Source organism: Poecile atricapillus, chromosome W (genome assembly GCF_030490865.1).
Source record: "Poecile atricapillus isolate bPoeAtr1 chromosome W, bPoeAtr1.hap1, whole genome shotgun sequence".
In the NCBI taxonomy this organism is placed as follows: domain Eukaryota; kingdom Metazoa; phylum Chordata; class Aves; order Passeriformes; family Paridae; genus Poecile; species Poecile atricapillus.
The window spans coordinates 42,147,348-42,169,886 of NC_081288.1; the positions used below are offsets into that span (position 1 = coordinate 42,147,348).

General features: G+C 37.1%; 1 protein-coding gene across 1 annotated transcript in view; it reads right to left on the reverse strand.

The window, feature by feature from the left end:
- Positions 1-19,824, reverse strand: part of LOC131592226 (nuclear pore complex protein Nup107-like) — a 21,327-nt gene extending 1,503 nt beyond the window's left edge. Inside the window, exons 1-26 of the mRNA XM_058863611.1 lie at positions 19,720-19,824; positions 18,904-18,989; positions 17,817-17,906; positions 16,962-17,077; positions 15,974-16,109; positions 15,356-15,459; positions 14,728-14,855; positions 14,337-14,385; positions 13,058-13,129; positions 12,489-12,577; positions 11,641-11,719; positions 10,590-10,703; positions 9,673-9,763; positions 8,463-8,539; positions 7,904-7,963; positions 7,561-7,706; positions 7,400-7,448; positions 6,245-6,314; positions 5,690-5,808; positions 4,156-4,194; positions 3,562-3,712; positions 2,450-2,556; positions 1,407-1,509; positions 1,069-1,229; positions 751-876; positions 1-89 (exon numbers count right to left, since the gene is read on the reverse strand). The exon at positions 1-89 is cut by the window's left edge and continues 25 nt beyond it. Of these exons, the coding sequence (XP_058719594.1) occupies positions 1-89; positions 751-876; positions 1,069-1,229; positions 1,407-1,509; positions 2,450-2,556; positions 3,562-3,712; positions 4,156-4,194; positions 5,690-5,808; positions 6,245-6,314; positions 7,400-7,448; positions 7,561-7,706; positions 7,904-7,963; positions 8,463-8,539; positions 9,673-9,763; positions 10,590-10,703; positions 11,641-11,719; positions 12,489-12,577; positions 13,058-13,129; positions 14,337-14,385; positions 14,728-14,855; positions 15,356-15,459; positions 15,974-16,109; positions 16,962-17,077; positions 17,817-17,906; positions 18,904-18,989; positions 19,720-19,727 (2,459 nt within the window). The 5' untranslated portion in view covers positions 19,728-19,824. The remainder of the gene's footprint in view (positions 90-750; positions 877-1,068; positions 1,230-1,406; positions 1,510-2,449; positions 2,557-3,561; positions 3,713-4,155; positions 4,195-5,689; positions 5,809-6,244; positions 6,315-7,399; positions 7,449-7,560; positions 7,707-7,903; positions 7,964-8,462; positions 8,540-9,672; positions 9,764-10,589; positions 10,704-11,640; positions 11,720-12,488; positions 12,578-13,057; positions 13,130-14,336; positions 14,386-14,727; positions 14,856-15,355; positions 15,460-15,973; positions 16,110-16,961; positions 17,078-17,816; positions 17,907-18,903; positions 18,990-19,719) is intronic.
- Positions 19,825-22,539: the final 2,715 nt, after the last annotated feature.

Sequence of the window (22,539 nt, forward strand, 5' to 3'; positions counted from 1 at the left end):
CCATCAACAAACAGCAACACATTGTACATCTTCTCCTTAACATCAGCTGTAAGAGCATCCAAGAGGCCTTTCCAAATGCCATAATCCATCTGGCAAAGAAACAAAAAATAAACTACTGCAGTACAGGATAATTTCCAAGGCTATTTTAAAACAGACTGCAACAGGCAGTGTAGCTCCAATTCAAATTAGAATCTTCAGCCAGTGGCTAAAACTTAAAAGCCTGCTGCTAACAGCTATTTCCATCCTTGCTTAATGCCCTGTCCAGAGAGTCAGACAGGTTGTTCAGAAACAAAGCCACCAGAGGAAGGTAATTTTAACCAACCTATTCTGCCACACTTATAAAACAAATGTTTATATTAACTTAATACAGTATATTTTTACTGGCCAGACCTGCAAAAAGAACTTCAGTCAAAACAAAACTGCAGCATCTTTTAGAAAACAAAAGGTGATAATACCTAATAGAGTTAATAGCAAAATCAAGTGCTCACATTCATTAATAACACAGACAACACATGACAATATTTACTATTACATTACAATATTTTATGTAAAGCTGAGTCATGAAAAAAACAAAATTTATTGTGAAGTGGCCTTATTATTCTACTGTCTCATACTGTCTCAACATAAAAATAATTTATAACAGAGTCCTTAAATAATATGAAATAGTAGTCTTCTACTTTTTCATTAAATTAGACTGCCTCTAAAGCAAGAACAGGAGTCTATAAGTAAATAAGGTAGACTTCCACCTACCTCATACTTCTTTTCCTTATGTTCATGGGCCACTTTTTCAGTGAAACTTGCTTGTGGTAACAAAGAAGGCTTCTGTGGAGCTGAGTTCATGTGTTTAAACCATTCATTAAAGGTTTCATGGGCTTCCTGGATTGCATTGGAAACAGTGTTTGGGTATTTTTGACTCATTTAATAACCGGAATGTCATCACATGCACAGGTTTAATGCATCAAAGAATCAGAAGTTAAATCAAATGGACAAAGCTAAATTTTCACCATCAAGACAAAGCCACCAGTATTTCTAAACAGTAACTTGGAATATTGCATATTTGAAACTCACCAAATATGCACGAATACATAAATGTTCCCGGATAGCATTGTCATCTTCAGCTGGAAGCGGAGTGTCCATTCCCTGTTCTTCCCATTGGTTATATATTTCTGCTATAGAGTCTTGGGGAATCTTCACAAACACATCTTTTGCAGCTTCATGTTTCTTGGATGCTAAGAGAATGTGAACTGGGTATCAGAGCTTTGCAATTTCCACACCTTATCTTCTTAAGCTGGCAAACACATGCTTTTTAAGACTAGATCCAAAGTTACATCAAATGTAGTCCCAAGAGCAATGAGAACAAAAGCAACATTTAAAAATAAGTCTACAATATTTGTGAAGCTTAGTACCCAAGAACTTCCTCATGATTGCATTGCTTTGCTTAAGTGCTTCTGCCCTCTGTGCAGGATCGAATACGAGCCAGTCAATTACATCTATTTTCAGCTGATCCGCCTGTAAAAACCAACAGAGATATTCACCACCATTTCAAGCACACAGCTGATGACACATTAGATCCAGTGAGGGAAACATACAAGTTTGGGAAGTATTACAACATGTTGAATAACAAGGATCGCTTTATTCAAAAGCTTAGAAAATCTCTGCCATCTGGAATAATAAAAAAATTACTTTCAAAGTCTTTCCAAGATATTCAGAGCATCATCTCTCAACATTTTTTATGGATTATGATGCATTTTCCTCCAATTTTAATATGAATACACTGTACCAACATGTTTTATGAAGTTCTTGCAATAGTCTCCAGGGGCACCATCACACTGCAACCAGCTTTCCAACTCTTGTGTTAGATAATCTATTTTTTTGTCTTAGGGAGCTTAAACTTTGTACTGAACAGCAAAAACATTACCAGAAATTTGCAAATGATCTGTTGCTTTCTAAACAGTACTTTGAATAGAGCCTATTAACATAACCTTGCTGTCCCTAAAGCACTGAGTTGGATCCAACCAATGTTCAATAGCAATGACAAGGAAACTGTCAGCAAAAGCAGTGTCTGCTGTAGCTAGAAATGCCACTTCAGCATCTTAAAAGGTACATCTGAGAGCCAAAGTATTAATCCTTGTAAATCATAGAGGCTACAGCAACATCCTACTCCCAGCTACAACATAGAGTGCTGCAGTCATTTCAAGGGCCTTATCTTTACCTAATTTTTGTATACAGGTAGGTCTGCTGATAAGCACACACCCAAAGAGCAAGGAGAAGTAAAAGCAGAGTTACAGATTTGTGCAATATCTTCACTTGGTCAAATGAAAACTACATTTCCCTCATAAGCTTTTTCAAGGCAATTTTCACCATTGTTGAAAGAAAAATATGGCTCATACATGGTCAAAGACTCTGTAGTTGATTGCAAACTGGACTATCTGCTCTGCAAAGCACTCACCTCTGTTGTGCCTGCGTCTAGCACATGGTCATGGTGGCTGAACTCCCCAGCATCCTTCTTGCGGATGTTTTCAACAACAGTTTTTGTTATGGTTGCAACATCCAGACCTGGGTTACAAGAGAGCTGTGTAAGAACTATCATGAATTCAAACTTGACACAAATTGAATTTCAGACTCCAGTTCTTCATCTTATTCCTTCCAACTGGTAATTCTTATCAGTCTGTTCACAAACACATTGTCAGAATAAATTACAATCTTTCTGCTATGTAATTTATTGCAGGTACTTTACAAGAACAAAATTTGATATAAGAGGGAATATCAAATATGAGAATAATACAACTAGTAAGTTTTCCAGTCTGTGCTGAAGACAGAATATAGATATATCTGCTAAGATCACTGATGCCTACAATTCTGATAGCAAGCCTATGATTTGACAGGAATGTACCAGGAGAAGCTCAGAATAGTTCTTTTACAGATGCTTAAGCAGGATGTTTTATTTTTGAAACCTTAGCTGAGTTTAAAAGAAAACGTTTGAAAAATGACTGTAGAGAAATTAAGACACTGAAATCTGCAGGAGATCTGCTTCTTTGTGTATTCTGAATGGCACAGAGACATTGTCAAGCAATAGGCAGTGTGCTGCTTCATTGTAAACCCTTCTAGTTTCATTGTCCAGGCCTGGAAGGAAGTTTACAATTAATGCAAGCAACCCAGCATGGCTAAACAAAAGCACTATAAATAGGACAAAAAATTTAAGATACTCATAACCTTCCTAAATCCACAAAGAGGTATGTACTTTTATATTTAGTTCTCTGAAATAATATGATCATGTCAAGGTTCAGAACATATATTTGAGACAGACAGCTGGCATTTACTTCCTGGTGTGTTAGGACATAACCCAGAAGCAGAGATATTTAGTTTAAACAATTCCAGGTTAATGAAAGCACACCTATACACCTACTTGAAGAAGTGATCAGCAAATTAATTTTATTTAACTGAAAAAAAGACACTGGAAGGGAAGAGTATCATATTCATAGCTAGGTTTTGGAGCAGAAACTACTGAAATGCAAATAACCCAGGATATAAAATGATAATTGGACTATCAAGGTCTCTCACCTGCTTCTTTTGCTAATTCAAGGCAGTGGTGGCGTTGATCGCTCTCAGTAACATCTTCAAGAAATAAAGCGTACTGAGCCACAGCGAGCTCTGGGGGCAGGTGGCTGACATAAAATGCTATCAAATCTGTGTGCTTCTCGGACACCAACCGCTGCACAGCACAAACCAAACATACAGAATGAGAAGCAAAAATATAAGAAATGAATATACAGAAGATATCCACTAATACATAAATATATATATATATATAACAGACATGCATACTATATTCTTTGGTGTAAACACTTAAGTGTTTACACTTGAGTAAAAACATGTACTGTGTAAACCCTAAAATGTTTTACAAATTTCTGATTAATTAATTTTGATACAGGAAGATCCCACTCAGCTTCTAAACAAGGACAAATAAAACTCTCTCAATTATTTAAGAACTGCTGACAGAAAGTTTGTGTATTAGGCAAGCTTCCATGTATCTCTTGCGGAAAGAGCATTAGCTGCATCATAGCTCTTATCATCCTGTAACCTTAAGTCTACTTTTCTTCCTCCTTTACATCTAAATTACATTAGAGAAAACAAGTAATATTTCTGAAAGCTTACCTGAATGTAGGTCTTCAGGACTTCAACAGAAACCTCCTCCTTCCAAACAAATATAAATTCAATTTTAAATCAGATAATGTGGAAAACAAAACAAAAAAAAAGATACTTGACAGGCTATCACTATTAAAACAGACACAAGGTTATTTGCCTATTCCTGCTTCAGTAATCTATACAACAGGCTCAACTGGAAGAACTGTTTCTTTTGGAGCATGATTAAAAAAGCACGTCTTCTCATTCAAAGACTTAGTGTTCCAAGGATTTTCTTTTTCAGCAACTAGATAGTATAGTCTTTGGTCTAACTGGAATGTTACTTTTTACATGATTTTTAAATCTTTCCATTTTACCATATTTTTTAAATTAATAAACAAAATGTCAGGTGCACAGATCACTACTGCAGTGTACTACATGCCCTGTTTTATTATAGAAAATGATCATGTAACAGGGTATAAATATCACCTGACTCATCTGGAATTGTCTATCCTAAACAACCACTATAGTCGAAAAGCACCTGAAATTGCTTTATCCAAAACTCAAGTATTTGTTGCTGTCAGGAGTTATCATTTTAACTTTATATGTGTAAAGTGAAGACCTTTACCTAAGCATATATCTATATGAACTGTATACAATCCATATACAATAAACATCATAAAGGCTTGCACTTCTGCCTCTTCCCCGTGAAGTCTACTGAGGGTTGATTGAGTAATCATACAATAAATACATCTACTCCAAAACTGTAAAGGTAGAATCAATGGTTACAAATTCCCACATGTAGGAAATTGCACCTTTTTTGTCCCCTCTGACAAACATATGCTAATGGCTACTTCTATAGCTTAAGGACCTACTCCATAAAATTTTGAGTCTGTCTAAAAAATGAATATATATACACAGACACAGACACACGCATGCTTTCCTCTTATCTAGCTAAATGTTAACTGACTTCAAATTTCCACAAGGAACTCAAGCAATGATTGGAAGTATGAATAAACAATAACTCAGAGCTGTATTTAAATCATCTAATGAAAACACACATTTGTGTTTTCCCAAAAGAGGTTACATTCAGAAAATTACTTGGTACATAACAGCTGCTAAATTTTAGAACAGTAGAAAAGGAGAGCCCAAATTACTTGTGATATTGTCAGAAATGAATAATTACACCTATGTGAGCCATCTGCATACTTAGCATAAATAGGCCAGGTAGGTAGTAGGCCATACTTAGTTTATACTTGGAAATAATAAGAAAGCTTCAGCTGGTACTAATTACCTCAAGCAAAAGCATTTATGAGCTTACAGAAGCAATAGGTACCGTTCCAGCAATTGCCTGTAAGAACAGGTTATATCCAAGACATCTTGTCAGCTGGAAGGGAAGAGGATGCTCTTTTCTCTTTTAGGCTCTAAGATCAATAAACACACTGTTTATGCATGCATCTCCTCCCCTGGTAGTAATTTGTATGTTGTCTATATATTTACACACAAGCAATTATACTTCAAAGACTGGCTACTGCTATGACAGCAAGTCAAGTACAAGTGAACTGACCTTAGTCTGCATACCCAAAGTGCGGAAAAACAGAATAAGATGTGTCATGAAACGAAGGAGGTGTCCTGGGAGCACACTTCTGTCTTTGGAAAGCCACCTGCTGACTTCCTCCATCAAACCTATAACCACCAAGGAAATGTGTGCATTAGCCACCATGGAGAAAAAGAAAAAGCCACCTAAGAAATATTTCAAAATTATGTATTTATTCAACAAATGTAATTTAGTCTCCAAAGTCCAACAAAGCAGAACAGCAATAATTTTGGAAAGATGTAACTGTTTGGCTTAAAAATGTACTGTATGTATTCCATCATTTTTCAGAAGTTATAGCTATAGTCTGGCATGTATCCTGACACATTTACATGATTTCATTACTTCTTTGAAAACTACCTTGTAGGTCAAACTGTCCCTATAGTTCTTGATTAGAGCATAGCTTTAATGCAGAGCTTGCCTACTGTGTGCTTCTAGAAATCCATTCATACAGAAGTTGCTGGAAAGATCCCTCAAAATAATGTAGTCAGTTGACAATAAAAAAAAATCACTTAGAGAAATGCTTACCATCCACATCTCCAAGTATAATGAATTTCTGAATGACGTGATAGTGTTCTTGATTCTCCTCTATAACCCTCTGGAGACAAAAGAATTTTGAAAAAATTGTCTAGATAACGTATGAAGAAAACAAAAATAAAGCAAAGGTTCCTCAGGGGGAAAAAAGTTATCTTATTTCAAGGGGTATTCTTCATAAAGAGCAAGACAAAAGGCACTTGCTGTCTCCACATCAAATTATAAGAATATTGACAAACTGAAAGAAAGAACTGGCATATAGATCTATGCAGTTAATACTTTCATGGAATACATCCAACCCTAAGGGCTTTTTGCTCTGAAGAGGAGAATAAACAAGGATGTTACAGATAAGATTTACAAAAATCACAGCAGCAACAATGTGTATAAATCCTTAAAGAAAAGGCCTGTGAAAGTTACTTCAGGAAGAAATTCCACCCTCTCCCCAGAGGAATTAATGCATTAATGCATGAAATGCAATCCAAACACATCTGTGAATTTGCTTTATGGTGAGGATTGCATTATGTTGCAATGGCAAATACACCTGGGTGTATCTGCAGCTGACTTCATGTCTTTGTTTCAGCAACATGATAAATGCTATGTGTCCATTCCAACAAATAAAAGTAAGTGTAATTTCAATTTAATCACTGCAAAATTAACCCGTAAGTTATGTATCCCCATCTTACATGAACTGAGTATTTTGGGTGCTAAAAGTAACAAAGAATCACAGTCTAAGCAAATATGCTTTTCAATTTTGAAAGTCCTGTTCTGAAATATGCACAAACCTCCTATGAAGAAAATGAAATGTAATCAATTTTGAACATTTTATTTAAGTCTTGAATAGTTTATTTACTCTGTCTGCTCCAAATGTCTGACAACACTTGACAGCCATCTGTTTCTTTAGCACACCCAGCTCTGGCAGATGCAGGGCAGGGCAACACAAAACCTGTATCACTTTCACTGTTAAAGAGGTAGTAGCATGAAGAAAAATCTTTGAACTGGGAAATCACACATTTTTAGGGATAGAAAATATGAAACAAATTAGTCATTGTGTATATTTGAGCGTTTCATTAAAGAGTGCAATAAAAGTAAAACCTGGTGAATAATTAAAAATTGTAAGAAGTGAGGAGAAACACTGCCATTATTACATACCCTTTTGTCTGTTGCCTGAAGTTCTTCAAAAACTTTTTCTGAAGTCCAGCTTTAAAGCAAGAGAGAAAAGACAAAAAACGTCACCTTGAATATTCCACACAGATTCCATACTGGATGCTTTGTTGAGTGTAGTAGTGGCATAATTTTGACTTGAAACTTACTTTGTTTCTAAATAATCTCTAGGGAGCTCTTCCATCTCCTCTGCAGTTACTACTGAGGTTCGTATTTCCTGCTCGACTAGAGTGTCCACCATGACCCTGAAATATGCCCAAACAGTATCTTCCCAGGTATCACAAACTGGAAGAAGCTACATATTAAAAAGACAAAGTAAAAATTATCAAGAGATGGAGAAACATCAGAACCAAACAGAGCAACTATAATTTAGGATTAAATATTAAAAGTACAAAAATCAGTAACTGCAAGATTTCTGATGATATCATTGTCTCATATGAGAAAGGAAATGCACTACTACCAAACACTACTTAACTAGGGAGCTTCACATACCTGTTTGAGGTTTCCACTCAGGGCTGCATAGATTGCTCTTTCATATCTATTAAACTGCTCCTGCAATTAACAGTAAAAACACCCAAACTTTAAATTACAAAGCATTCAGGTTTTCTCGTCACTTTACATTTTATTAAAGATTAATCCATTGCAAAATGTTCCATCTAACAGATTCCAAGTAAAGTTGGAAAATCACAGGATACACAAGGAGCCAAAATAAGAATAGCAAGTGACTTTCCCTTCACTAGCACCCACTTGTAACTTAATTGAAACATTTACATTGACCTGGAAAGAAAGCTATGCTTTCTCTTTCCCATGCAATTAAGTCAAGATGAAAGTCAGTGTCAGTGGTTTTACTTTCAACCAAAAAAAAAAGCAGACATTTCCTGAAAAAGTGTTGCTGATTATGTAGATTTCTCACAGTACATAAATATGATATTTCAGAAGTCATCTTAGCAGCAGTCACAGAGTGGTTATGTTGTTTACTTAAAATCCCATTTCATAGGTCAGAAGAGTTCAAATTTATGTATTAATAGAAAGAAAAGCAGCACTGTCTTACCTCTTCAGCCATGCGCCAACAACTTATTTTCCAAATGCACCTGTATGGATTGCCTTCAACAGGCTCCAGCTCTTTTCCTACATGCAAAGAATAATTTAAAAAAAAAAAAAGGGGGGGGGGGAAAGGAAAGACAGAAAGTGTTATTAAAAAAAGAGAATCCAGTAACATCTAAAAAATAGTAAAGTCTATTTTCTTTTCATAGCCCAATTTCAATCCCTTTAGAACTCTTCCTAAAGCATTTTGATGCTTTTGACTGGACTGCAAGGTGGCTTTTCTGGCTAGTTTGGTGAATTCGCATCTGTAAGTTACAGTCATTTATAAACTCGGCTGCTATCTAGCTTTTAAAAGAATAATGCTTTTGAATGTAATATAGCTACACTGTCCACACTTGGAAAAAAAACTAAGTAAAGGGGAAAAAAAAGATTTTTGTATCTTAATCAAAGCTTCTTAAAACGTCACTGCCTCAGTGCTGCTATTTTGCGTGCATCTGCATGAGCATTTATAACTGTAAAAACAGTTTGAGTAGGCAGATCTGAAAAAAAGCTAGGACAGTGGTATGGCATGCATAACAGGCTATCAGGATTTGAAAAGAAGGAAAGCATTAAGCCTTCCACACCTAGCTATAAATAACACTTAGACTCATTCTTAAATTCCTTGCTAAATCCTGCAATGTACTGAACACAGAGAGAAGCAAGGTAGTGTTATAAATGTGGAATGATGTGCCAGGAATCAAGGACAAAGGTACTTTAAAATTTTCAAGTAGTTTAAAAGCATCTCTTTCTCCTGCATTTACATCTGCTGAACTCTAGTCCTACAACACCTTTCTGAAGCTGGGCATATAGCCCAATTTGAGTCTGTAAGCAACAAAATGTGTGCTGGGTGGCATAAGCCAGATGTTAAGAAAATACAGATCCAAGTATTATATGGAGGTGGAGAAGATCTATACAGAACTCTGAGACATCCATTTCCTATTGATTACATCTGTCCTTAAGGAAGAAAATGGCTTTAGCATGTGTAGATGGATTCAATGAATTCACCTTCAATTAAATAATTTCATGTTAGTTTCTACATGTTCAACAGACATGGTAAAATATTCCAGATACTCAGGCACATCAGATGAAAGGAAAGAGCTATTTCTCTTTGCCACAAACAGGTACTATGAGATCTTAATATTTTTATATCTGTCTCAAATGCACTTTGGAGCAGATACCTCCATTTATGTTAGGATCATGATACAATTTCCAGCCTTCCAAAGTTGCAGCTCTCCAGGCCTGACCACATCGCTTGCATAACCGCTGTGCCTGAAAAAGAACGTGTTTTCTCAGCAACACACCTCGAGGTAGGAAAACCTCCAGCTTATTCTTTAAAAAACTGAATATTATTAAAATAGTTAATTTGTGTAGAGATTCTACTATGTGAAAAATAACCACAGAAGATCTTAAATTCAAAATAACTTGAAGATTTCAAAATAAATGTCATTGTTTTTTCACTGAATTTTTTAGTTTAGTGTAAAGCATAGCCCTTTCACTCTGATGTTGAATTGGTGTCTTCGTGCAGTCATTTCCTCTCCCAGTTCACTTAGCCTTCCCAACCCCAACTGAAGCTGCAAATTTCTACTCATATTGCCCTGCAGCAATATGCTCATGTTCCCATACCATCAAAAAATGAATAGATGTGCACCATATTGGAACAGAATATGAGCATGTAAAGGAACCCTATTAGTCCTCAGCTAAGATCTTTGGCATGAGAATCCCAAATCCCCTTTCCTTCCCATTACTCAAATGTCATTATGTATACAGAGCTGATAATCCATTTATGATTAGAGACACAATCAGGAAGCTCTTTAAAGCATTCTGTGTGTTTGTCTTGGGAGTGTTTAGTATCAAACCACAACAGTGAAAAATAACCCAAACACCCAAAACTACATTTTTCCATAACATCCATTCTACACCCAAAATTACTTTACTAAAGGCAAGTTTGATTAAAATGCTAATTTGGAAGTCAGTATTGACAGCAAACTGAAAACTGAATCACTACAAGCCTACAATTTAAACAGACATTTTAGTACGCAGCTTATTGGCTTTAACAGTAAGATATTTATGTTTACTTAATTAAAACTTATACTACCTCATCTGTCATTCCTGCTCTGATGAGAGTGAAGAGATACTTCAACAACCTTGCATCATCTTCTTGGTCCAAATCATCAAGTGGCAGTTTCTGTCGAATAGGAGCATCTGGATCCTGCAAGGAAAAACATCAGCACTCATCATCACACAATAGCTATATGTCTCTGCCATTAACATTCTGCCCTGTTTTATAATTTGGAGTGACTTTTTCATGTTGGCACAACAATCCATACAACCCATGTAATACTGAGCATGATACTTGTTTTTCCTTTAATTTCTTTTATTCCTCTTCTGTCACTGCTCTTATCAGGAGTCAATGCAATTAATTTACCCCATTGCTTTGTTATTTCCCCCAAATTTCTTATCTTCCAGCTCTTCTCACCTTCAAACATCCTTTGCCCTTCTGTCTATCTGCCTACCAGACTGCTTCTCCTCCTCTACCTTTCAAGAAGGTTTTTCACAATAGCTGCACTTGCTTCTATTTAATCCAAAGAGATTTTCTAAAGCAAATCAATACCTCAGAACACTCCCCAATTTAATTAATCTTCTACAGCTGCGCTGCTGTCACTGAGGCAGTTCATCACCTCGTTCTAATGGACAGTCCCTTCCTTCCTTGACTTCTCTTTCCTATTAGCTTTTATTATAGAACTCACGAAGTATTGCATTAGGACTTAGTTTCATTGTACTAGTTACTGCATAAAGACAGCATTCCCTTATCTGCAAGGGCTCCCAAGTTTTATAAACTTTGGTTAGGAACATGAGTTTGTTTCAGACATAAAAAGTCATAATAAAGCCATTACTTCACCAAATAGATCACAAGTACTTGTGAGGGGGTAGTGGGAGTATGGAAGTGATTGCTGAAAGAAGACACAAGTCCACAATGATCCTGAAAAGAATTTTTGAGGTGCTCTGCCTCAATTTTCTGTAGCCGTTTTTAGATACTACAATTACTTTCAGACAGCACAGCTAGCACAGTGGGAATCTGTAAAGACAGCAGGTACACCCTTTCCCGCCCATTCTGAAGCCAAGACTTATTTTTGTATAATACTTACCAACTCTGTTACCAGAGGACGAGAACTTCCCATGTATGTACTTGACTGTCGCTGCTTCAGGGTGTGTAGTGTGTTATCCCTGAGAACAGCGAGATGTTTCACAGAAAAATGTTTTTTTTAGCAAGCTTCTTCTAATAAGACAAATATTGAAAGATATATACATGGAGTATGTTTACAGAACACACACTTGGTTTGGCTTCAATGGACCCTGCTAGTGTTGTGAAAATGTAACATTTCACAGAGAGTACAATATTAGAATTCATGCACATGTATTTGATTTCTTTCAAAAGCATTCATTATTTCAATCATTCATGTATTCAACTATTAACTGATTTCTGCACAAGCAAATTTTCCCATTAGCATTCACTGTAAAGTCAGTCTAGGACAGAAATTTAACTGAGGATAAACACACAATTCCAAAAGCCTGTATTCACCAGCCATTAAAAGCAGGTTTATTCTAGGCATCTAGCATGAAAGGCAGTCTTTGGTCCATTCTGCCATAAAACCCAGCAGTGATAATAAAGGTGACAATAACAGCTTCTGGTGAAGGGTCAACGACACAAAATCATAAGAACTTAGACAAGCAGAAACTAAAGCCAGACAAGGATTAAATTAAAATGGTTTGATGGTATTTTCTTTCATCTTTGCCTCCCCAAAGGCACTAATTGTCTTCTGAGATTTACTTCAGTGGATAGGTAAGAAGTCCCAATTTTTACATGTGTGAATTTAAAGAAAAGATGTGAATGAAGAGAACAACCTAAAAATGCCTCTTTTCAGAAGTGATTCCGTGACTCCGAATCTTACACTTGACGGGAAAATGTATACAATCAAAGAAAGTCTGAACTCACCAATATACTGTTTTTGCATAAAACTCAATATTATCGGAGAAGTCCCCAATTTCATCTTTAGCAATGCTCTCTAGCCAATCCACCACCAGCTGGAATAAAATTAAATTGCATTTTTAAAACAAACATGTAACAAATATTACTTTTACTGCCTTCCTCTCATCTCTGGATCCACTCATTATCTAAGTGGCAGCCAAAGTCTGACAGATGCAGAAGACTATTTCAATTGCATTTTAAGTATCCAGTGTGAAGGTGACTGGCACTTGATCTCTCTTTCTCACTGGATACCGCAGTTTAATACAGAAATACTTAATAGCTTATCAATCACCATCAACAGCAACAGATGCTGCAAATGGAAACAGCTCTCAGCCTTTCATCCTCTGCAAAACAGCCTGAAAAACCTTTCTGATCTTTAGCAACTAAGGAGCATCATTTTTATGCATACAATTAATACACACTTGAGTGAATATTAAAAAAAGTATTAGAAACAACCCCAAGAAGTGCATAGGGCATTAGTGTCATGAACATATAATCTATTTTCATTCTCATGTATTAAAAACTATCCATCATACCTGACTTTGTCGAACAAGTGAATCTTTCTGAAACAAGTTGTCTACAGTTGATTTTTCACTAGCAGTTAAAGCCTGTTTAAGAAAAAGCTGATTATTACTTAATGGAACAGAAAATTTCCACAAAACAAGAAATATCAAATGGAGCACATACTAACTCAGAAATTTGCTACAAATTCAATATGCTATCTTTCCCCTCCATCTTTTTAAAAAATAAATGCCTTACACATTGTTTTATCTGATCTTTATATCCAGTTATACTAAAAACTGTAAAAACGAGACTTAGAATATAATTCACAAATATATGACCACAGAAAGATTCCACACAATATATTGATTCCTTGCATATTATCTTAAGTCCCATTTGTTACTTTAAATTAAAAAACAGCATTTTTCAAGGTCATACACACATTTAACATTAAAGTGTGAGAAACAAACAAACAAAATATCAACCCCAGAGCCCTGATCCTTCTATCTGATCTCCTGCATTAACTTAACTTTAATTAGACTTTACAATAAAAAGAGAACAGAACGCACATCTTCCTAAAAAACACAGGTAGGAGAAAACTGGGTATTTTTGGCACAACAGCGTTTAACACTGATAACTTAGCAGTGGGAATCATAGAGGAAGCTATTTTATGACTGAGAAGAAAGATCTGCAATCATAAATTTTACAAAGGCAGAATCACTTTACTTATTGTTTTGTTTTCCTAAGCATATTCTGGCAGCAAAGGCTGGAAGCACTGTATTGACATAGACAAGATGACTACATCTGTAACAGGAATGCTAAAAAAATTTGGATTTCTCTTGAGATAAACTGCAATCAGGACTGCAAAGGCTAGACAGCTTGAGACCACATGTTCCTCTTTTAAGCAAAGCAAAATTATCTCTGACCTATGGGAATGTCATAGCTAATGATGCAGCTTTTAAAAATAAATAGTTATTTCTAGTGAATTTAGGGTTGTCTTGTGAAGAACCAGTAGGACTCAATGATCCCTGTGCATCCCTTCCAACTCAGGATATTTCAGGAAATAAAACAAAGAATAATTTACAATAACTTTTACACTACTATTCTCTCTTGAGAACTGAATATTTAGATTTACTCTTCACAATAGATGAAATAATTTAATAATTGTCTCAATAAAAATCAGTCTCATTTTTTGCTTTTGAATTTTGAGTGACTGCCACCTTGACTGCAAAAGTGAAATACAAGCATTAGACTATATTTTGCTTATTTAGCTTCTTTTATCACTTAAAAAAAGCCAAAAGAGTCCATGCTTACAGTGATATCAAATGCTGTTTCATCTTCCAGTGCAGACTGTATTCTGTCTCTAGAAATAAAAGTGCAAAATACTAAAGATTAAAACAAAAGCTGAGAAAATTTAGCAAAATGCCTAAGTATGAATGCTTAAAAAACTTTACAAAAATGTTCTTAAAAATACTAGAAGTTGCAAAGGTAATAAGAACACTGCTATTTACAACTTTTGTTTTTGTAAATAAATAATGAATAAACATATAAATCAGAACCTACTTCTTTAAACAACTTATTAATAGGTACTTACTAATAGGTACTTAATTGCTTGACTCCCTATTTATTATAAACTCATAAAAATTTTATCCAAGAAAGTCACTTCAGTACAAAAATGTAGTAGTGCGCTTTTCAAAGGAATTACCTATAAAGTGAGGACAGCAGTCTCCAAGTTACCATCTCCTGCTTGAGAAGCCACAACACACTGGCAGTTTTGGAAAACTTCTGCTGTCCAGGAGTTGCCCGATAAACTATTTTCCCTAATATGTTCACCTGAGGGAAATAAATTTATACAGAGTTAATACTGCCCATCAGTGTATTTTTTCCCTAAGCCATTAGAGCAATCTTTTTATTATTCTGAATGTTTCCAACAGGTTTGATTACCATCTCTTCAAATTATGATTTTATTTATAAAATAATATGATTATTTAGTTTATTTATATATGAGCAAAATAAGTACATTTTAATCTTATTAATAAAAAAATTATTAATCCATCTCATTAATGAAAACATTTATACATCTACTTATGTTTATTGCCACTTGACACTTTCAGTGGAACAGCAGCCAGATGACAATTTTAGTATTCAGCAAGGTACACCATTCCTGTGCCAAAGCAGTGTTTGAGGAAAGTGATGCTACTCAATGATCATGTTCAGTGACTCATAAACTGGAAGATTTAAAATATCAATGTTAAGCACTGTGACTTCACAGCTACACTGCTTTGGGAAGGGAATGTAAAATAAAGTAAATAAAAAACCAAGTAACTACTTACCTGACTGTTACAAATATTTTCATACTCATCCACAAGATCAAAAATGGTAGTTGATGTATGCTTCAGAAAGGAATGCAGAAAGTCTGAGTACATGCTCATAGTAGCTAGGACAGATATAAGAAGAAACAGCCATATTAGTGAGGCACTAGTTGGTAAAAAAGCTCCCACTGGACTATGAAAACATTCTTCTGATGACAAGAAATCTCATTTTTTCAAATTTAAATGAGTACAATGATGATATGACCTATCTCATGAAGTCAGAAGTATTTATCAGCTAAGATAGTAAGATATACAGAAACTATGAGTTATGTCAGTTATAAAACTTTCGTTGTAAATATACCACATGCAATAATTTCAACAGCAAACTCATTTGTGTATCTCCACAAAACTAATCCAGTTTGCTTCCCACATCACTAGACCATCACATTTGTTCCATCGGAACAGGTTCTATAGAAAGTACAAACTCATAAAACTGCAATAAACTGGAACAGCACAATTTTCTGAACTTTTAAAACTAGACTGCTTTTGACTAAGAAATTCCAGCAAAATAATACATATATTTGTATCCCACAAATCAGAACTGGGATCAATTATTAGTAAAACTTCAGATTGTCTCACCAGCTTCCCCAGGATCATCCTCACGCAGCAACACAGCGCTCATAGTGACATCTTCTGTCATGTTGGTCATGTCTGCATTTACAAACATTCCTGTCTGCTGAGGTGAGAGTGCCATCGTCCAGCTACTTTCATCCAACTAAAACCACAACAAGAACATAAAGAAAATAAATTGTAATCTCAGATATTACAAGCCTAGCTATACCTTTTTTTTCTTCTATATGAATGGTATATAAACAGAGAATCCTAAAAAACTAACAGTAAAATAAGTGCCTTTAGATAAGGTGCAACTATGTCTTAAAAAGTTACCAGTGCTAAGATCTCTGCATACACATTGATCAACTAGGCCCCAAAAGCTGATAATTTATGAAGAAACAAATGCCCTGTATCAAACTACAGAAACAACTGCAAAGGAGAATGAATTAAAAGGTAGATAAACACCTTAAGTTCTTTTGAGTTAATTTTAAAAAAAAATGGAAATAAGGTACTTCAGAGGTCCCTACTGATAACTTTTCCAATCAGTTTTTCCAAAGACATTGCAGAAGAAGATAATCAATGCCATCTAAAAAATCATCAGAGGAGTTTGTTCTTTGAAGTCTGAACTTCAACACTCTAGTGAAGCTTAATACTGGAGAATACTAAAATAAGAAAAATCCCAGAGTTTTAACTTGTTAACATAAAACAATTATTTTTGAAAAATTTATAAACAAGCACAGTCAGGACTTTTGTAGTCACAAATTGACATTATGAGGACTAGCTTAACACACATGGTGTTTTTGGAAAGTCCTTGTAAACCTCTATTATTCCTCACTGCATTATATCAAAGAACAACACAGTAATAAATAACACCAGCAGTAAACAGCAATAGCAGTACTAGCAAGCTTGTACCACTCACAGTTTGTCTTCGGAGCAAACAACACAGAAACACTAAACTTGTAGTTTCTTATGTTTCACAGGGACAAAAGAGAAAAAGATGCTCTAGTCATCTTACCATTGACAGACTGCCAAAAAGTCCAGAATTTGGTAGAATGAGAGGAGATTTCCCTCCTGTTCCCAGGATGCCGGACATATCTGATGGCTTCATGGAGCTGCGATGCAATGCAGCACCTGAAAGAGAAAGAGGCTTTTCTGAAAAGAAAAAGTATTTAAAGCTACTCTGCTCTATCCAGAAATTCCGAAAGAAATTTCTAACAGAGACTGAAGTACTTACGAAGTGGAGATAAAAGCCTGAAAGCAGCTGTATATATGCACCCAATAGGCAACATACTTTCAGTTACTAAAGTTCACTGTAAACACACACGAGCATAAAGACCAGTACATCTCCACTCATTCTTTCTTGGAAATTGGTCTCCAAACCCTTAAAGCAAAAGGTAGCACAAAGGTGTGCCAACTAGAAAAGATTGCTCAGGACCTTGTCCAGCTTTATTCATCTCCAATGACAGAGACTCCATAGACTATCTGAGCAACCAGTCCTAGCATTCAACCACCATTAGAGTAAAAGAGGGGGTGTTTTTTTATGTTTAAACACAATTCCTTGTATATGCTGTTGTGCCTATTGCCTCCTGACTTTTCAGGGCACTAAGAAAAACTTGGCTCTTTTTTGACTCCCTCCCATAAAATATTTATATATATTTACAAGATCCCCCCAACCTCTTTCCCAGGATAAACAATACTAGCTCTTCTCAGTCTAGCCTCATATGTCAGATACTTAACCCACTAATCAACTTCGTGGGCCTTCAGTGGATTACAGAACATCTATGTCCTTCTTATGGATTGTCATTAAGTATTAAGCACAAGCACATAAATCCTTTAATTAAATAGTAAGCAAACAAGCAAGCAGTCTTACCTGGCTGGTGAAGTAATGAATTAGGAGTTCGGGGCAGAAACTGGCTTTTGGGCGTCATATTTCCAATAGTGTCATCCAGGGATGTAAGAACTGATTCATAAACAAGTTAAGAAACATTCTCCTAAACACACTTTTGGATCTATTCTAAATGACTGTGACTATTTGGAAAAGTATTTTGTCACAACTCAAATGTTATGAAAATTACACATCTTGTCTTTCAGAGTAAAACAGAAAGTTTCATAAAATGTTTCATCAGAATTTTAGAAGCCGGACGGCTGAAAGGGACACCACAAAGTGAAGTTCAGAAATATGAACACAACAGGTCTAGAACTCCTCACAGTGGCTCAGACCAAAGAAAATCCTTCTGCCCCATGAGGAGCAGCTTCATGCTACATCAACCATAACAAGAAAATGTGAATGTGTTTTTTTAAAATGTTCCCTCTCGGTTCCAGGTGCTCTGTTGCTCTACTTTTCTTCTTCCTGTCAGCAATCATGTTCAGTGCCCTAGGTATGATTTACTAAGAAGTACTTGTATAAAAGTTTCAGTAGCTTGTGCTATTAGCATTCAGAAACATCTTGGTTCTTAGGCACAACATAATCAGGGCAAATATCTCACCAGCTTTATTTTAGATGCAAAACCCAGAAGAACAAGCAAATGTACAGGATTCCTTTGCTATCATAACCATGAAAATAACATTACCTTAGCTGTCAAACTACATGGTGGGGGGGGGGGGGCAGGTCCTTCTTGCAAAAAAGCAGGGGGGAAAATTTCTATGGAAATTTAAATCTATGTCTGTGCACTACTCTTGCTACTATAGTGGATGGAAAGTTAAGATACACTAACTCATCATCATACTCTGATACTACAGTACCTGCAAATAAGTATAAAACCATAAAATTAAGATATAATGAAGAACCCTTATTCTTTTCCAAAAGCTCAAAAATGGAGTCAGCTATGGTTCACATAGTTCTCTGGGTAGACAACCACCTGAGTTCATACACCCAGGAAAATCAAAGCAGTATTAAAAATATGCACAGCTGGTGAATACAGCAATTAAGACAAAACCTCTTTACAGAAAAGGGATACTAGAAACTCTTTTCTGAGAGCCTTGCTTCCGTCCAGGTCTCACCATCTCTGGATCATGGGGGGATGGCATGTCTTCAAAACCATTTCTACAAAACAGCAACAAGAAAACAAGCAAGCTGAATTCAAAGACATCCAAGATCTTACTGTCATGCCAAAGTAACTCCACAATCAGGAAACTAAAAGTGTAAAATCATCTCCAATCTTATTACTTATGTCCAGCTTCCTCTGCAGAAATCTGGCACTGCTTATTAGCTCAGGGAAACGAGCGTTTGTGAAAACCCCGACTTTGCTCCTCCTACACCATAACTAACATTTTACTATTAAAAAGAAAGAAAGAAAAAAAAGGGCCAGTAAAAGATGCAACAGTAGGAAAATCAATTTTGAACTGAAAAATTAAATGGAAAGAACGTCATGTTTTCACAACATGTTTTCTTCCTTCGGATAACGCAATCACCACAGACGGGGAAAGCTCCCGCGTCTCCCCGAAAGGAAAATGCCCCTTCCCAGTGACCCGGAGCAGAGGAGCCGCTGCCGGTGGGCTGAGGCAGGGCGGCCACGCCTCAGCAGGCCTGCCAAGGCCCGGCCCCGCGACCCCTGAGCAACTCTCAGCTCCCGCTTAACCCAAAGACACCCTCCAGAAGCAACAGCCAGATTTGAAAGCTCCCGGGTGACAAAAAGCCCCCGGCACGCTCCGAAGCCGCTGCAGGCCCGCTGCGTTTCGCTGCCCGCAGTGCGGAGCCCGGCTCCCCGCCGCCGGGGCGCGGCTCACGGCAGGCGCGGCCCCACTCGGGGGCTCCGGCCGCCGCCGCCCCTCACCTGTCCATGGCGGCGGCCCCGGCGCGGCTCGGCTCGGGCTCAGCCTTCCCGCCGCCGCCAGCGCCGGCCCGCGGCCCGGAAGGACACGGGCGCCTTCCGCCCGCATCGCCCATGCGCCCCGCCCGCCGTGGGCCCGGCCAGGCCCGCTGGGACCCGGCAGCCCGGCCGCAGGCTGCTATGCTCTGCCAGTACGCGGCACCCTGCGTGGAGGGTCAGAGCTTAAAAAAACCCCTAGTGTAAAAGTGCCGGGTGCTGTTGGGGTTATCTCGCCGCACAGAAAAGGGCTAACCAGAGGCGCAAAGTGTTTCATACATTCGGCCGTCCCGGCCTTTGCAATGATGAGTTTGTTTTCACCGAGTTACAAACGCGCGTCTGTTGCTTTCCCGTTTCTCCCAGTGTAACTCAGTCTGCCGGCACCGACGCTAAAGGGTAAAGAAAGCACCATGCAGGATCATTCAACCCTTCAAAGCTGGACAAACTTAACAGAATTATGAAATGACCTCTCCCTTTCCTTCCCCGAATGAATCAGACTACCTTTTAACTACAGAAAAACATTGATACTACTTTGTAAGTATAAACGACCGTGGTTCATTTAGTTGCACTGTAGGACAAGGAAAACTGTCCAAACTGAATCTTTTCATGCAGACAGGCAAATTCTGAAATACACTTGCAAGTACTTGGGTATTTTTAGGGCTACAGCTACAATGGGGTACTTCAAGCAAATCAGACAGAAGGATAGACCTGACAACAGCTGCAAAAGGCATCAGAAGTGCAAGACATGGTCTGAAGCCCTCCAGCTTGCTTCAGGTAACTCATAAAATACCACGATGCCCAAGCATAGGGTCTCACTGAAGCTGCCAGAGAGCCTAACTTCAGAAGCCTTCACAAGAAGAAAGCTGATGAGGACTGGGTATACAAAAACACGAGCAAGCAGAATATACTCCTCTATAAGGAGTAGATTAGTCACTCATGAAATATAATTTTGGATTAAAAAAAACCCAAAAACATAAAAAACCAACCAACAACAAAAACCAACAAACAAACAAAGAAACAAAAGGAGGTTGTCCTTCTATCTCGAAGACTATCAAGAAAACACAAGCAAAGGCAACAATCTTCGTCATGGCAGAAAACTAAGAGTGTTAAAGGAATGATTGCATCCTATTTCAGTATTATGTATTTAATAGAATTTACTTCTCAACATATCCTACTGAAACAGTGTAGCATTATCGTCTCCAGTGCAGTGGGAAATTCAGAGTGCTGCACAAATCAGTATCTGGTTCAATCGTTTGCGAACAGCTCACACCCTCAGGCTAGCCCTGCCTCAGGACAGACAGTAAATAAGTGAGAAATGTAATGATGACAGAGAAGGTGCTTCCTTTGTGTGCCATCTCAAGTTTATTCAAATCAATGACAGATGAGAACAAAGCAAAGGAAATCAGTCTGAAGAGAAATTAGGAGGGCAGGATGCATACTTTAAAAAAAAAAAACCTAACAGACAAACCCGTAAAAATATATGAAAGGCTGGGGTCTTTCAGCGAACTTAGATTGTACAGGCACTCTTAAGTGCAGACTGGGGAAGCGCCTTGGAGGCTCCAGTAAGAGGGCAAGGCAGAGGGAACTGGGTAAAAACCTGGAGGTGTGTTTCAGTACTTTTTGCCTGGCATGCCATTTCATATTTATCTACCAATATGGAAATAGGGGGGAAAAAATGAAGAAAAAAGAACTAAAAATCTCATGACAGCATCTTATGCTTCCAAGAAGCAGAAGGGAATGCATTTTTTTCAGTCAGTGACATAAAGGACTCTAAATTCAAATTTATGATTAAAGTTCTTTTATCTGTCTTAAAGTTTCACATATTTGCATCAGCTACACTGATGATCTTAATTCTAGTTGTTACCATAATATCAGGGGAGCTCCTTACTTAGAGGCAAGACACCCAAAGATGACCCCCGCAGCCAGCACAACACAGAAACCTGGCATATTTTTGTCAATGCCTAAGGTTCCTCTGCTCCCTATTACCTTTCTGCAAAGTTAACAGAGCCTACAGGATGTACTAGATCAATTTTAATCTAGTATATCCTGAACTTCAAACAAGTAAACTAATTCAAAACTCCAATTACTCTTTACAAAATACATTTTAAGACAGCTCATTAATCAAATTTTCTTAAAGCCCTGCTAAGATGCATACATGCCATCTACAAATACAAAATTGTTAATTCAGAATTACCAATAGCAAGAGCTCAGCAAAGTTCATGCGCAGTGTGTGACAGCAGCACAACTGCATTCAGTACAAAGAAAACTGGACACTACACTATACCTTGCCTTTTTGCAAGAGAAGCAAGAAGTTCATGTTTTAGTGCATCTTTTCTAAGCTGAAACACATCCCTGGAAGTGTGTAAATTTTAGTATTTTAATTTAAATGCATGCTTAGTATTTAAATACATGCTGACTTTCCAAAAATTTACTCAGGTTCTTACCAAAACAAATTGACTCTCATGCTCTTTCTATTGAGGCAGCTCAGCTAAAACCATTTTTTTTTTTTTTTTTTAAATTAAACAGGAAAAAGAAAGAGACAAATTTGTAACTCTTTATTTGTGTCTGAAAATCATGACAGTACTGCCAAGGGTCTTTGTTGCTATTGGGTGCATTACAAGCAGTAAACCCAGTTGATGAGATCTGGGATTTCACATGTAGAGACTTTTTTGTACTTAGTATGGGAGTGAAGCTACTGAGTCCTCCCTACTAGATCTGGAAGGTTAAAATGCCACACAGTATGAAAAGGTAAAGTATACCAACAAAAGAAGGAACTGTAATGTCCAC